The sequence below is a fragment of the Ammospiza caudacuta genome, chromosome 1 (assembly GCF_027887145.1).
Source record: "Ammospiza caudacuta isolate bAmmCau1 chromosome 1, bAmmCau1.pri, whole genome shotgun sequence".
NCBI lineage: Eukaryota > Metazoa > Chordata > Aves > Passeriformes > Passerellidae > Ammospiza > Ammospiza caudacuta.
In genome coordinates, this window is record NC_080593.1 from 9,233,267 (window position 1) to 9,249,739 (window position 16,473).

Sequence of the window (16,473 nt, forward strand, 5' to 3'; positions counted from 1 at the left end):
AGTGGTCATATATGAAATCATGTTTTGGTTGGAATCTAGTTAGATCCAATAATGTATATGTACAAATTTATCCTTAAATTAAACTTTTTCTCCCTGAGAAGGAAGCAATATTTACTTAACAGAGCAGATTTTTAATTCATCTAGGAACAAGTGACAACCTTTTCACTGGCTTGTAAGGGCTTTAAATGAGACCTAATAACATCTCCACTACCCTTACAAACTAAAATTGCTCAGCTTTCCTACAGAGTTGGAGGCACATGTCTGAAAGTTAACAGAAACTCACAGAAAATGCAAACACTAAGAAAATAACACAACAATGACAAATACAGAGTATGCTCATGTACAAACAAATATGTATTTAATATATGTGAACAAAGAGCAAATTAAGTAAAACATTTTCAAACTCCTGAGAAGAAAGGGCAGACACTGTATTTTTGTAATTAAGGATGTCTGACTCAGATCTCTTAAAACAACCTTTAACAGGGCAACTACAAAGGTCTGTGACACAGTGTTCCTTGCTGAGTCAAAGGCAGGGCTCACATGTGCAGATTTGCCAAAACCTGCCCTCCTCAGCCAGCAGAAGTATTTCAAGCTGGAATTCCTCTTTAATGCGTTCAGCCTCAGCTCTCATTGTTTATGACAGCAGTGCACTTGGTTCTCAGAAGAAATCCTGGCTTGTAGGCTTCCAGGAGCATAAATGTCCTGATTTCCAGTGGGAGAAAAAAATCTGTGTGTTCAGGTTGCCTAAACAGGCAAAGGTTTATTCATCCTGCTCAATGTTTACACCCTAGAGCCTGGCTGGGAGGGAGGGACACAGCCCAGCATCCCTGGGACCATCCCTGGGACCATCCCTGGGACCATCCTACCTAACAAAACCTTTAAGGGATAAGCCCAGGGCAGGTAGAGCCCTCACCATGCTCACTGCTCTCCACACAGGTTTTATTTATTGTGTCAATACACACTTTTATAACACACCCTTTTAGAAACCACCAACCTGAACAACAGTACTGCTTTCTTTTCACTTACATTCATGTTTTTATCACACTTTTTTCACACAACTAAGTGTAAAAACACATTACAGGCAGCAAGTTTCATGATGTAAAGACACAATTTCACTCAAGCCCATTGCAGTGGCTACACTAAAAAGTTTGCTTCAAACCTTTTCCCCAGCATTGCTGTTTCTGTATCAGATTTATTCAGCCCACACAATTTAATAGCTCTTCCTGAAAAGTTGCTCTCCTGCCATTGATGACAGCAGGCCACCTGCCTCTGCTAATTAGCAGTACTATGCCCAGTTGCAGCACCACAAGAAGAAAATAGATTAGCTCTCTGGCTGATGCATTTCATTCTAGAAGACCAGAAGATGTTGAATCTGTGTCTCACTCCTCCAAAAAGATTTTAAAATTTACTGCAATGTACAGTACCTCACCTGAGTGCAGCTAAAAAATCCTCATTTTTCCTAAATCTTCTGTAAAAGTCAGTCATTCGAGACAGATTTGAGATTTCAGCACTATTTAAACATACAATTAACATTTAAAAATTATACAGATGGATAAAACCAGGTATCATTAGTCACTTATTACTCACCTTCAAAACAGGCAGCGTGTTCATTATGTTAATGTCCTTGGAGTGTTTAAAGCAACCTTTTGCATTTGAAGTGGAGGCTCTTGGTAAAAGGTGGCACTTAATAAGAAATGGCAATTATCAAGACATGTTACTCTCCAGAAGACTGCAGTATGAATTTTAATTTCTTCCTGGCCATGTATCAGCTAAGGCTAACGCAGGCATTTTACTTTAGAAGCAGTAGGAAGTACAGTAAAAGTGAAGACCAAAATGAGAGAGGACACTAATCTTCTCTGAGTTTCAATTAAGGCCCAGCACCTCTGGATTAAAGGCTTATTTTAACGAAAAGCCTTAATTAAGCATACATGTGTATAGGATCACCTTAATGAGGTATGACAGAAATAGAAGAGATGGCAAGCATTATTTGAAAAGAAGCTTATTAGCCACTTTAGGAAAGTCAGTCATAGATTCTAACAAAAAAATTGAATGCAATACTGAAAAGACACAAGAGTGCTGAATCATGTTCAAGCATAAAACTGAAACTGAAATAGGCACAAGAGAGGTAATTTTCAGCATCTTTATATCTAAAATTATACATGTCAGAGATTTTTATACACATCAGTGGGTTGGCTTTTGAAAATATTTCAGCATTTATCCTTTCATTTAAATTTTAGACAGCAGAAAATCGAGTTTTCTACTTTATTTCCTAATTAAATTTATTACTGAAAATCTTTAAAAGTTTATACTGTAAAATATCCCTTCATCACATTTGGTGTCAGGATAACGTGCAAGTTTCCTTTAAAAACTGCTATTTTATCATTTAATTCCTGCCTTTGGAAACAATCAGTGATTTAATGTCATTTTAAAGATAGCCACTTCAGCTGCTTTTTCCATCTTCCCCTACCGTACAGAGAGGTATTCTCATTTGCAGATTTGACTTTAAAGTAATTACTTGTAATTACAGAGAAGTGCATCCAGTGGATTAATCACTCCATTTATATGCTGCTCAAAGGATTACTCTCAGGACAGCCTAACTGCTTTTGCTCAGAAAATGTCACTTCCACAGGAAAACAAATCTCTCAAGTCAGCAGCAGCTGAGAAGGACTCTGACAAGTATTTAAACCCAAAAAATCAAAGAAATTGCACACCTGGATTTGAGGCACCATCTGTGCCTGTTCTCCTCATGAAAAATAAAGGGCCACCAAGTGAGAATAACCAGGGAAATGGCCAGAGGAAGCCCACACTCCTTCTAGAAGGATTCCACACAATTCTGCATCTGGAAGAAACACATCAGTGCTAACCAAAGACACGGGCAGTGCTTTGGCTCAGGATGTCACATTTTAAAATGTGGGAAGGACCTGAAGGAGCTGATGCTGTACTAAACACATCCTTACCATGTCCCTGAGCCTTGCACAAAAATAGGATACTAGGGGACAAAGACCTTTGTTTGATCCATATGGATTCTGTTCATCTGTCCTTTTTTTAAAGATTTCTTCTTTTTTTTTTCATGGTGATTCCATTATAGAGTAGCCAAAGACACAGGTCACCCAAAATGGCAGTGAGGAAGCTGCTGAGCACAAGTCCTGTGAGGAGCAGCTGAGGATGGAGAGCTTGGAGAAGAGAAGGCTCAGGGGGGACCTTGCTGCTCTCCACAAGTACCTGGAAGGAGGCTGTAGCCAGGTGAGAGTCAGTCCCCTCTTCCAGGTAACAAGCAGTATGGATGAGAGAAAATGGCCCCAAGTTGACTCAAGGGAGGTTTAGATTGGAAATTAAGAGAAATATCTTCACTGGAAGGGTTGTCTAGCACTGGAACAGGCTGCCCAGGGAAGTGGTGGAATTACCAGCCCTGGAAGTGTTTTAAAAAATTGTAGATGTGGCAGTTAGAGAGACAGATCAATGGTGAATTGGCAGTGCTGGGTTAATGGCTGGATTTTTCAAGTCATTTCAAACCTAAATTATTCTATAAATCTGTGATAATCACAGGGCCTCCTCCCATCTTACTACCTGCCAGCTTAAAAATACACATTAAAAATTTAAAAGCACAGCAAAAATGTCTTCAAATCCAAGTGCACAAGGAGGAACACAACTGATCCTCCCCATTACCCCACATACATAGAGCTGAATGGGAAAACACTGCCTGGAGACAGTGGGATACAGTGAGTGGTAGGGAAAACCAGAAATTATCATTCCCAGAGACTGGTATCAAGCCAGAAGAGGCTCCACTGCACCTTCTGAGGAGAAAGGAGCAACATCCACTGCCACCCTTCCCTCAGAGCCTGTGGGGCTGTGGGGCTGGGGAAAAAGGGACAAAAGGTTAACAAGAATCATGGCTGGAAAAGATCTGTAAGACCAATGAGTCCAACCATTAACCACTGCTGGGTCCACCACGAAACCGTGTCCCCCGGTGCCACACCCACAGCTTCTCTGCAGCACAGAGTCCCTCTGGTCACCCCATCTTGAGCTGTGAGTGGAGAGAAGCAGGGCTGGCTGTGGAACAACCACACACTGACACATCCAGGTCTGGGCTCCCAAGAGTAGGAGGGACATGGACCTGGAGGAGTGAGTCCAGAGGATGCCACAGAGATGATCAGGAGGCTGGAGAACCTCTGCTATGGAGACAGGCTGGGAGTTGGAGCTGTTCGGCCTGGAGAGGGGAAGGCTCCAGTGAGACCTTAGAGCAGCTTCAAGTGCCTTAAGGGACAGCAGGAGAGGGAACAGAGTGATAGGACAAGGACTTAAATGGCTTTAAACTGAGAAAGGGTAGATTTAGTTTAGATATTAGGAAGAAATTCTTCCCTGGGAGGGTGGTGAGGCCCTGGCACAGGCTGTCCATAGAAGCTGTGGATGCCCCATCCCTGGCAGTGCTCAAGGCCAGGCTGGATGGGGCTCTGAGCACCCTGGGATAGTGGGAAGTGTCCCCAGCCATGGCAGGGGAGGGGAACAAGATGATCGTTAAGGCCCCTTCCAAACTGAACCTTGCTGTGGGTGTGAACCAGAGCAGCCCTGTGGGCAGTGGCTCCTGTTTGTCACACCTCAGGGGTCTCACTCATCCCTGCACCTCCATCCTGGCACCAAGTCACATCCCTCTGCTGTACCAGGGGGGAATATTGGGACACAGAGGAGCAGCTCCAGCCCAGAGGGGCTGCCAACACCATCCCTGCCCTGTGTATCACTGCCTTCCCTCTCTACAACAAGCCAATCCTGAAGAACACTTCTGGGGTTTATTGCTGCAGCCACATCTTGTCAGTTCAGCCTGAAATTTATGATTCCTAAGATTTGTTCTGAGTCCATTCCCTGCACACTGCAGCCCACTGGGGGTGAAATGATGGGGACAAGAGGGGAACACACTTGGTGGTTTATGGATCCAAAGTTAACTTCAGTGCCTGGAACAGATGTTAAGCTCTTTCCCATGGGATCCTGAGGAGAAAACAACAGAAATTGTAGGTTTCTTACCTGCTATTGAGGAGGCTGCTTCTCCTGAGAAATATTATTGAAGTCTTTGTACATGTCTGCATGTAAAGGAACACTATTCTTGTCAAACCAGCTAAAGATTAGCAATGGAACATCATGATTTTACAGGGTTCTATTCTACATCTCCTAAAATAAAGCATAAGCATGGGGAGAAAGGGAGGAACAGGTAGATAAGCCCATTCCCTGTATAAAAAGAATACATTCTCATTTATATTCAGGGCTCTGGAAGGCAAAATTAGCCTTTGGGATTGTTTTTAATTATATGAAATTAAAATGTGTTTGGGCATGCCAAACTTTTATAGTTCATAATGAGTTTATTGAATATAATAATTATGAGCTCAGTAGTTAAAACTTTAAAATTACTGTTATTTTATTTAATATAAATGATAAATCAAAGATTTCATTTGACTTTTTATAAGTTAAAACTAGGATGTGTCAGAAACATCAATCTTAAATTTCATATTGCAGTAATTGCACGTTAGGCTTCAACTACTGGAGTTGTATGTGTATAAAAGCTTTTAACAATTGAAAAATATTGGCTAAGTGCAGAGTTTCATTTAATTTACTATAATATGTATGGTTTTAAATAATTTATAACAATAATTATTCAAGATTGGTTGGGGTTTTTTGTTTTTTAGGGCTGCTTCTCCAAACAAGAGACAAGAGCAGTGTCTGCAGTTGCTCTACAGGATCATACAATACAAAATCATCAGCTGCAGGATCCTTTAACATCCTAAGTCAAGGACAAGGAATACCAACAACTTTTACAAATCCCATTAATAAAAGAAATAGTCAGCGTAATAGCAAATACTGGACTAAGAAAGAAGAGCACAAAAGCAAGGAAGATGCAAAAAAGGAGAATCTTCTTGACCCCAGTGCTCCACAGCTGACATTAGGTAAACCATTCTGATTTGTAACTTTTGTTATTATTTAAAATAAACTAAAATGTGAAGGCTAAACTTTGAGTTCAGAAGATGATTAAATGTTAAACAGCATGGTATCTTGTTTTAAAATTTATCTAAATTCAGCAGTTTAAGCCATTAGGTAAAAAATGGGATTGCCCTCAGTGGCTTATGTGTCTTTTCATATCTGAAATGCATTTATAACGTTATTTTTGTGACAATGAATGTAAAAAGGTGAAACTAGGGCATCTTGATGAAGACATATTCTTCATTAGAAGCAATAAGTACTTTTAATGTCTATTGAATGTCATAACTATCTTTACATTTTATTTTAAGAAAGCATCAGTGATTTTCTTACTGTGTTTAGTTGGGGACAGGTTCTAGCATTAAGCTTTTTTTAAGGTCTATTTGAAATGATCTGGTTTATTCCTTATTCTGTAAAAAGACACTTAATAAAGCTGCATGAAATGTATTCTTTGTTAATATATACCCAGCTTTGCTCAAAGTTAAAAAGGTTTGTTTATATAATGGTCCTGGGGCTAAACCAGGGAAGAATTAACACCTGTAGCTAAATACCTTTTTCAAATTTAGAAGCAAACATGCAGCAAGATAAAAGTCACAGATGTGAGGGCTTGGAATAATGCCTGGTGAGAAAATTCACTTTTAAATAGTGTTATAATAATACAGTTGTGGAGCAGCGACAGACGATATTGCTTAGAAAAACAAAACCAGGGAGCATCTTAAGGGACCAGGAGATCAAATGTGCTTCTTGCCTCTCTGTATTTCCCTTTTCTAAAGATTTCAACACTGTTTTTACCACAAACATCTTCCTGTGTCCATCCTTTCTGTTGCCTTGATTGGGCACTACTCAAAGAACCTTCTGGCTCCAAATTTTGCAGTTTTGAGTATAATAAACTTTCATCATTGTTAATAGCTGGTTTATTTCATCTTTTTCATGCAAACACCCTTTGGCCTCCCTGAAGATCAGGTTGGCTTTGCCACAGGAACTGTCACAGCAGTCCCAGCTCCAGAGGGAACCCATTAAACCAGGGATGCTCCATCCAAGCACATCTGCCTTTGGAATCTGCTGAAAATTCAGAGGGAGACTTCAGGCAGTGCACAACAAGGGAGTGTAACCAGTGGCAGGACAAAGGTAATAAGATGAGGTAATTAGCACTATATTTACATGGTTATAGTTCTAAAGAGGGCAGGGTTTTTTCTTTGGTTCATTCTGAAGAGAAGATAGCAGGGGGAAAAACAGAGAAGAGGTATTGGGGTTAAAATGAACATCAGTGATGAGTGATTATGGAATCTAAAGGCTGAGGTGAAAAAATGCAGCCCAGGTGTGAGCATGTTTTCTGCTGTTATTAGAAAGACGAAATGTTTTCTCTTTAAATCACAGCACTGACTGAGTTTTCCCACACAGATATTGGTGAAAGGGATTCAAAAGACTGTACTGAAATACTTTTTGAAATTTCAATTGTTCCTGGGTTTTACTTTGTAGTATTTTCACCAATATTCTCATATTATTTCACCAACATTATCATATAATATCTCATATAATAATAATAATAATAATAATAATAATAATAATAATAATAATAATAATAATAAATTATTATCTCAAAATGCATCCGTCAAACTTTCTCTTCCTTAATAAGGATTGTGTGGTTTAAACATTGAAACTGCAAAACAACTTTGAAAATGTCATTTAATGGAACAGTTTCTTCTTGAGTTTATGGGTAATAAAAGAAAGTTTAAGAGGTCTGTGTCACTCATTTTTTTCAATAGGGGTTTGATTCCTAAAATCCAACAGTAATAGTTTAAAGGTTAATTTATATAAATGCTTCAATAAGGTTTATTTTATTGGTTGTAAATGGGTGTGTCAGTAAATGGGTTGGGCTTTTAAACTTGATGAATAAGGATGAAAATTCTTGGATGTCCTGAGCTGTGATAAATGTAGTTTTTCATTGCTTGTATCTTTTCAAAGTGCTGCTTTGAGAATATCTCCACACAGCCTTTTTCTTTGACCACACGTCCCTCCTTGTGTGTCCTGCCACCAATTTTCCCTCAGAAACTCTGCTGTATAAAAGTTTTCCTTCTAAACACCTGTAGAACCTGTCTCTCACAAGTGTCCCATCTGGTCTGTATTATTTAGAAGTTCAGCTTTGCTGCCAATCTCTTCTCGTTTGGCAGTTTAAATAAACCATTTTTGAAGGCTTTAAATAAGAATTCTCTCTTACCCTGGCGGTATACAGAAGGCTTTCCACAAAGCCATCTCATTTTCTTCCTTAAAACATTCTCTGACCACAGTGCTTGGAATGAAATCAAAATCAGGCATTTTTTAGGTTGTGATGGTATCTTTCATGCTGTCCCTGCTTTGCTTTCTTGTTCACTCCCCCTGTACCCAGATTTTCTCATCACAGAGGCCATCACTCCATAGATTGAGCCACCAAAATGGGATAACAAAAGTAACCAGGTGGGATCTAGGTGAACCAAACCACATGCAGGGAAATCCCTCCCCACATTGTTCCAAAAGCATAAATTGACCCAGCTGAAACCTCAAAGCCGTTGCTCTAAAACACAGATTGAAACTGATTTATGTTTGAAGGATGTCATGACCTCACAAGGAAGTGGGTTAGGCAGATAGTTCAACTAAAGGGAAGGCAGTATTCCTGATAGATCCTTTAGTAGCTCTCAAAAGTTCTTTTAAAAGATCAAAGGCAGTTTGTGCAAATTTCAGATGATTAACGATATACATCTGTAGATGGATGAGCTCAGAAGGAGAATTTTAGCCTCAAAAATTAACAAATCCTGCCCTAGAATAATGAGACACTTGAGCAAGGGGATCACCAAAACCCCATGACTTGCTGGGATTCCTTTTTTCTTCATGAGAAATGGGTTTGGATGCACAAGCTGCCTGATGGGGTTTTGAAAGCTTACACAGAACAAATATGTGCTGCATAGTACTGTCAGATTTGTGCAAAGATTCTGGTATGAATGAAGGAGTTTACCCTTTCCTTCCCATCTAGGGCTGAGCTCTCATCTAGGTGTCATCACCTTGCATTGTAATTATTGCAATTATTGCAGGTTGCTCTTCCTTTCTTGTTTTGTCAAACACCATTAAAACCTCACCATGGACTCAAGTTACACATGGCTTGTTACACAAACCTTGGACATTTCTCCATGGATTCTGGTCATCCAACACAAGCAGCTTCTTCTGCTCTTCAAAAGATATGGTAGAGGAAGATTGGTAGCATTTGTGCACTTCTGGTGTTATGACAGTAGAGAAGCCTTTTTATCTGTTCTTGCAAAGCAGGTATAGGCTATTTTCTGTTTCAAATAAACCCCTGATAGATATGATTCTGGCCTTCATTCATCAGGGAGACATTTGCTGTTTGTACAATTCAAGATATTTTCACCTTCTCAAAAGCTTTGTTAATTTCAGATGCATAAAACAGTTATTTCTATTTGGGAAACAAAGCAGGTGTACACCCAATGCCAGACAGTCACTTCCCCAGGTTATTTGATGAAACGCCTGCATTGTACCTCGATGGCCTGCTCAATGCCCATGTGTAGCATGGGCATAAACACATCCTGCTTTATTACATTCTCTAATCCATCATCTTGAAAATATTAAGCAAAAGAGACAAGTGACTGATGGAACAGAGAGCTGCTTCAGAGAGGTGATGATGGTAATTTGAAGAATTATCCCAATTGCTTAAAAGTTCCTTTCCACAGTGCATTTTAGGGTAGTTTTTCTGCTTGTTCCCCTTTTAAATTTTTTTAGAAGACTTTTCACAACCAAGTGTGTGTTGTGAATCAAGTCTTTGAATATCCTTAGATGTGGGGCTGTTGCTTCTTTTAACATCAAGATTAGCTGGAGGTGAACAACTGTCCACAGACAGGTGGGAGAGGTTTGGAAAGATCTGCCAATTTCTGGCTACCCTGAAAGTTTCAAACTTCACAAGAGGGAGCAAAAGACAGCACTCATTAAGGTTACTTTAGATTTGGCACAAAAAGGCAAATGCCTCTGGAATTCTTTTTGTCCTTGGTGTTTCCTTAGCTTTTTTTCACGGGAAAAGCCACTGTATGTGAAAGCTCTCCCTCCAGCTTCTCTGGGCTTCTTCTGGGCTTCACTCCTTCCCCAGCTGCCCCTTCCCCTAAGAGCCAACAGCTTTTTTTGTCCAACTCTGTATCTTTTGTCAGCACAGAGATCATCAGCATTTGGTGGGAGTGTAGGTCAGATAAAGGTGAATTTTTCCTGTAGCCTGTCAACTTTCTTTCTCTTTTGTTTTTCTGCATGTGAGAAACGCTGCATTTGATGTGCATCACCTCTTGAAATGTAATGTCTCTGTTGGGAAAGGGGAGGAAAAATAATCAGATTTCATTTTAAATGTTTGGTTTATCATTTTTTCCTCCAGCCAGTAGTAGTTGCCATTTCTTCCTTTCTGCCACCCCATGTGCTGTTAACACAAAATTCACAATTTCACAAAGTAATTTTGTTTTCACTCAAAAGAGTGCAGTAATCACAGAAGCAAACTGATGACCTTTCAGAATTTTTCATGTCAGCATTTTTTTCCTTTTCAGCTGTTAGAATGCTTTAAAGTCAGGTTTGGTTCTGGGGTTGTTTTCTTTCCTTTGAAAAAACAGGTGCTGCATTCATGTTCCCATGTAGTCCATTAAGGGAGTACATTTTTATATATAACTATTCAAGCACATAATACATGAGTCTTTTAATTAAACTACCTAAGTGAATATCTTAATGAATTAAATGTAATCATCTTGAAAAGGAATTTTGATTCCAGATTTTTATGGTAAGAAATATAATTTAAAGCTATTTTATGATGAAGTACTTTATTCTTTTTTATAACCTTTTTTAAAAGCACATGGGAAGAACATCATTTGTAACTGAGCTACACAGAAGTATTCTAACCTGGAATAATTTAATCCATGAAATTTCATGTGAATATGTGGAGACTTACAAAATTCTCTTAACACTTTTATTTTAAAAATGTGCATGTTGTAGAGTGTTCATGGATTGATTAATTAACTGTTTTTATATTCTGTAATCTAGTCTGTTTCATCTGTACCAACGAGATGAAATATATTGCAAGTAATTGTAATTATAATTATTTTTTGAAAAATTTACAGGTAAAAAGTTGTCCCATGTGTAGAAAAGAGCAGTATCTGACAGGAGTAATACATGATGGGGCATGCTTAGTTAAATTGAATTAATTAGGTAAGCTTTACTTCTGCTACAGGTGTGTCACCAGACAATATTTATTTCTTAATAATGTTCCAAATGCATTACACTTTTAGTAAGAAACTAGACAGAATGTATGCACTGGAAAAGTTAAAGTTAAAAAAAAAAGTAATAAGTCATTGTTTCATATAAATAACTAAATTATAAAAATTCAAGTTTCCTCTTTTTGAGCAGAATTGTCTTACAGAATTTAAGCTTCCTGGAGGGGATATATTGCTAGAAAAGAGTCTAAAGACTTAAGGGAAGCAGTGCCTCCTAAGGATAGAAAATTAAGAAAGCAACTATTTGAAAAAATGCTTTGCTGTATTTGCTTCCTTGGTCTTTTTCCTTGGGGCAATTCAGCTTCCTTAAACCAGAACTCCTGAATATCAGGAGTTTCCTCCCTCCCTTTTCACTCATTCCTTCTCATTCACACTGAACAGGCAGCACTGTTGTTCTGTCAGTCTGCTCATTCCATCCTCTTTGGAACCAGTGCAAAATCCTTCCCTGGAGCAGAGAAAAAGAATACAAAGGGGGCTGAAGAACACTGAATATGAAGGTGACTGAAGAATATGAAGGTGACTGATGTTCCATGTTCCACGCAAAAGTGCTCAAGCCCTTAATTTGGAAAAAATTAACCTGCCAGTGGATTGTGACTGTCCTCAAGAAGCAACACTAGAACAGACAACCCTTGGATTTTCCTGCTGTTTGAAAGTCTGGGGAAGAAAATATAGGCATTTTTCCCAAGAAGGCTGCCAGTTTCCCACGGTCCCAAGACACCATGCAAAGCCATGAAACAAGGTCTCAGCTACAGGAGGCTGGAGAAGGCTCCTAAATGTGCTCAAAGCTGCAGCTGAATGTCAGTGGTCACAATTTCTCTCACTGAAATTCTGCTACGGCACAATCCCTCCAAGCCACCTGCCCTGGGCTGGCTTTAAGGTCCCTGCCTGTGGCACCTGGCTGCCCACATCTCAAAAAGCCACAGGAAGATCTTCATCCAAGAGGGAACAAAATGGGGACTGCTTTTCCACCTTCTATTAAGAATAAATTTATAATGTCCTCTCATAATGATTAGGTTTGAATAAATTCAGTGCAAGTCATGATTAAAGGACCTGCACTTATTTTCCTTAGTGGCTTTCAAGTGGGAACTGTAGATGAGTTTTCCTGCTGTTCACTCTTAAAGTGTTGGTTAATTAAAACATTAAAGAAAGTTTTCACAAGGAGCTATCCATTTCCAGCCACTAAAAAGCTCTTCTAAAATAGAATTTGCTTCTCAAAATTGAACTGTGCTTTTAAAATGTCACTCCCTAAACATTAGCATAATCAAATGGCATCACAATAGCAAAAAAACCCCAATTATTTTTTTAATAACCCTGCCACCTTTGGAAGGATCACAAAGGTTAAATGTCAAGTTTCATATGCTTAAATAAATATCAGAAAATAAAAAACAAGGTCTGAAATATTAGTACTAGGAAGGACACATATTGCTTGTTTCAGGGTGCTACAGTAGCCCTTATTACACCTGGCATTAAAATTTTTAATAATCTAGATCAAAGGAGATAAGAAAGGTCACTGAAACCAAAGTAGGCTACTTTTTAGCACTCCCATACACAGAGAGCAGGGTGTTGCTTCAGCATGTTAGGTAGTGAATTTCTTTGATCCTCCCTATAAATGTCACTCTGTATGTCATTTAATTGTGGTATAGCCTTTTATTGGTGCAGTTAAATCTTTTCTAATGCATTACATTATCTCCAGCTCTGCTAAAAATCCTGCCATTGTTTAGGAAGCAGGAGGTAAGTCATTGGGAAATGATGCAGTTAACTTTAGTTTCTTCCTCCTCCCTCCACATGATTTCTCCCAACGATTTTAATTTAAATCTCACCAAACAGTATAATGGTCCTGGAATTTGTTTAGTCATTTGACTTCCTTTATCACACAGAGATGGTAAACATTCTGTTGCTAACCTGAAGTGGCTCCAAGCAGCAAAACTAGGAGGATATTAAACCAGTAAAAGCTTATCAACTGATTCATTGATATGCTGTAAATTCCAGCCTTTTCATTTTACTTTTGAGGGTTGCCATAAGTCAACACATTAGTAAGCAATTTGCTGACATTGGATCACTTAAAAAGGCTTCCCCATGGACAAAGTTCACCTCGGTGCTTTGTTTCATGGTTTCATTTTATCATAGTCCTGGGCTGCTGTACAGATGACTGATGCAGCTCTGCATACCGATGGGGGATTGCACAGTCACTCTCTGCCACTCTGTCCAAGCTTTAGGAAGTCTCAGGCATAAAATGGACAGGGTATGGTGTTTCCAGAAATAAATTCAATTGCTCTGTTTCATATTTCAAGGCTAAAAAAAAGTTATTCGGTATTATGTATTAAAATTTCATTTTTACATCCTAGAACATGACAATAACAAATTATTTAAAATGCTGATTTCCTTTCCATTCACATTGATAGTTCACACTGATTTACCAGTTAACAAAAATTCTGGGTTAAATTTTAGTTACACTTCTTTCTTTCTTCCCAACCTTAGACTTGATTTACTGATGTGAGCTGGGTCAGATCATACTACAGAAAATCCAAGAGTAGCTCAAAGATGGTATCTTAGCAGCAGAGGAACTTCATAGATCCCTGTCTCATGCAGGAAAATAGTTTTCTTTTGTTTTTTACAGTTCCAGCTCAGGGATACTCACTTGCTTTCACCACCAGGTCAGGTCTGGTCAAGTCTGATACCACTATACATGATGACCAAGCATAACTCAGAAGTGTTTTAAAGTGATCAACCTTTACTTGATGGTGAACAGAAACCCCAAATTATATGAGTTGGGTGTAATCTTACCTTGTTCCTCCTGAAGCCAGATTTTAATATGAAATCAGTAAGAGCGGTTCAAATTGCAATGCAGAGATCCAGTTCTAGAACCCAGCTAACAACGGTCAGGTAAAACTTACCAGGGCTGTTATTAATTAAATACATAATCACATTAAAATATTAAAGATACAAGCAAGGTTTCAATGCTTTCTCATTCAGAGAGCACATGGTGTCACCAGTCAGGACTGTTTGGAGACCACAAAGTGTAAATATTGGAGGAGGCCTGAGGTGGGACTGTTGTTTGTTTGTTTTGTGTTTTACACATACCACTGAAGGTCAGTGTGAACAAGAGACTGGGATGTTTCTTTCTTGGCACTGAGCAGTGCTGAGGGGAAGCACCAGGTTCCCAACCTGCTGTTTGCTACACAGAATTCTCTCAGAGAGTACAGGAGGGGCTGCTGCTTTACCCATCATTTTGGGATTTAAATACATCCACAATACAAAGGCTCCCGGGAAACTTTTATGGTACATTGCTAAATCAGCATTTACTAACAAGGAAACAAATCCTATTTCCACTGACAAATGGATACATCCTTTCAATATCCTGTTCTGTTAAGGATCATCTGGTAACACAGTCAGAACAGTTCTCAGCAGTGAATCAGACCACAGAATCAAAAGAATAAGATCATGTTAGCAGAAAATTTAGGAAACTCAAAGCTTATATAAATTCTTAAGTGAGTTTTCCACATCATCTCTGAAGGATTTTTGTGAGATTTGGGCTCTCAACTTCTTTGGGTCTAGAAAAGTTCATTTTAAATACTCTGATATATGCTATGGAGGGTCACTTTCACAGCTGGAAGGGAGCAGATGTGCTGGTAGAGAAAAGCTACCGGAAGAAAAAGAAGTGAAATAAAACAGTAAGAAAGTGTTCAGGTGCCATGAGGCTGTCTGACCTTGAGCTCAATCCTTCTGCCACCTCACCTCCCACTATCCAAACCACACTCCCTGAAAAACTGGATCCTCCTTTTCCTAGCATGTTTTCTGTCACAGGAAATAAACTGAGAGAAAGGCTCACATTGCCTGGTCATAATACAGATGTCAAAATGTCCCTTAAAACTGCTGCACACATTTATGGGCAGAGATACACAGACCTGTGTGAAACCCTGCAGAGCTTTCAGACACAGGGGTACATTAGGAGGAAGTGGCCACAGTGAGCTGGGGTTGCACTCAAGATGATTAAATTCAAGAAAAGCAATCCTTTTAGGTATTTATTTTGTTGAGTCCCTGTGGGAGCATCTTCAGATATGAAGATGAGATTGCCCAGTCCTATGTGCAATATGCAGAAACATACTCAAAAGGCAGTAAAACGGCATAAAAATACTGAGGACAACACCTGAGATCCCTCTTCTCCCACTGTCTGTCAAAAAACCAAACTAACCAAGCCCAAAAAATACAAAGAAAAAAGTACTGAAGATATGACGTAGTGCCAGAGCTCAAGCTTGGAGGTTTCTGTCTCCACTTGAGCTCTGCATTTCCAAAAATACATAAGCATCCCCACAGACAGCAAAAAGGATGATAAGAGGCCTCCATAAAACTGTTGAGGGAATTGGGATCACTTCTCATATAAATGAAGGGAAATGTAACCTTTCAGGTGTGGAAAATAAAGGGAAATGTAACCTTTCAGGCATGGAAAAAGCAGTGCAAGCAGAAAGACTTGTTTTACTATGGATGTTTGAGAACAAAATTAAAGCTTAAAGCATGGCCAGGGCCCTTGACATTTGACATTTATGAAATCTTGGACAATTAAACAGTGGAATATACTGCCTGGAGACAGCACAGCAATCCCATCACAGACAGCCCTGCCAGGCTGGTTAAATACCAGCAATAATGGAGCTATGTTTGATCCTGTGCAGCTGGATGGATCAAACATCTCCAGGTCCCTTCCAGCCACGTGATCCTTGAACTTTAAAAACAGCCTAAACTCTCCTGTGAAATGGAATTTAAAGTCTGAAGCTGTTTAAGTTACAGACAGTTTAGGAAGCATGGTGGTCAGGGGTTTAACATGTAAAAATTGCCCTTCAGTCAAACTATTAAGGAATTGCAAATTACTTACAAATTACATAATGAGCATACTTTGCTATAAACAATCCCCACTGGCCTAAAGCAGAGAGTTCCAATTAATTGCACACCTGTCTTAAAACACAGGGCTGTGATGCCTCTGAATGTAGAGGAATCTCCATCACATTCCCTACCTCAGATATTTTAGAAACGCGACCATTTGAGAATTTCAAAAGCAGGTTAAACTGGGAGAAAGAGGAAGTGAGAAGAACACAACTATTCATACCAATTACAGACAGGATAACTTAGAATGACAGAGATTATTTCTTCATTGCTTATAATAAAAAAAGGGACAAAACTCTGCTATAAATCACACTTTACCTTTATTGAAAAACGGTAAAAAAAAATTTTCCTACAA

General features: G+C 39.0%; 1 protein-coding gene across 1 annotated transcript; it reads left to right on the plus strand.

The window, feature by feature from the left end:
* Positions 1–2,746: 2,746 nt before the first annotated feature.
* Positions 2,747–13,946, plus strand: RNF32 (ring finger protein 32). Its single transcript, XM_058818996.1, is given in 6 exon segments — positions 2,747–2,774; positions 5,689–5,871; positions 5,874–5,930; positions 11,014–11,178; positions 11,377–11,505; positions 13,861–13,946. Coding segments are annotated over 6 exon segments (648 nt in total).
* The last annotated feature ends 2,527 nt before the right edge of the window (positions 13,947–16,473 follow it).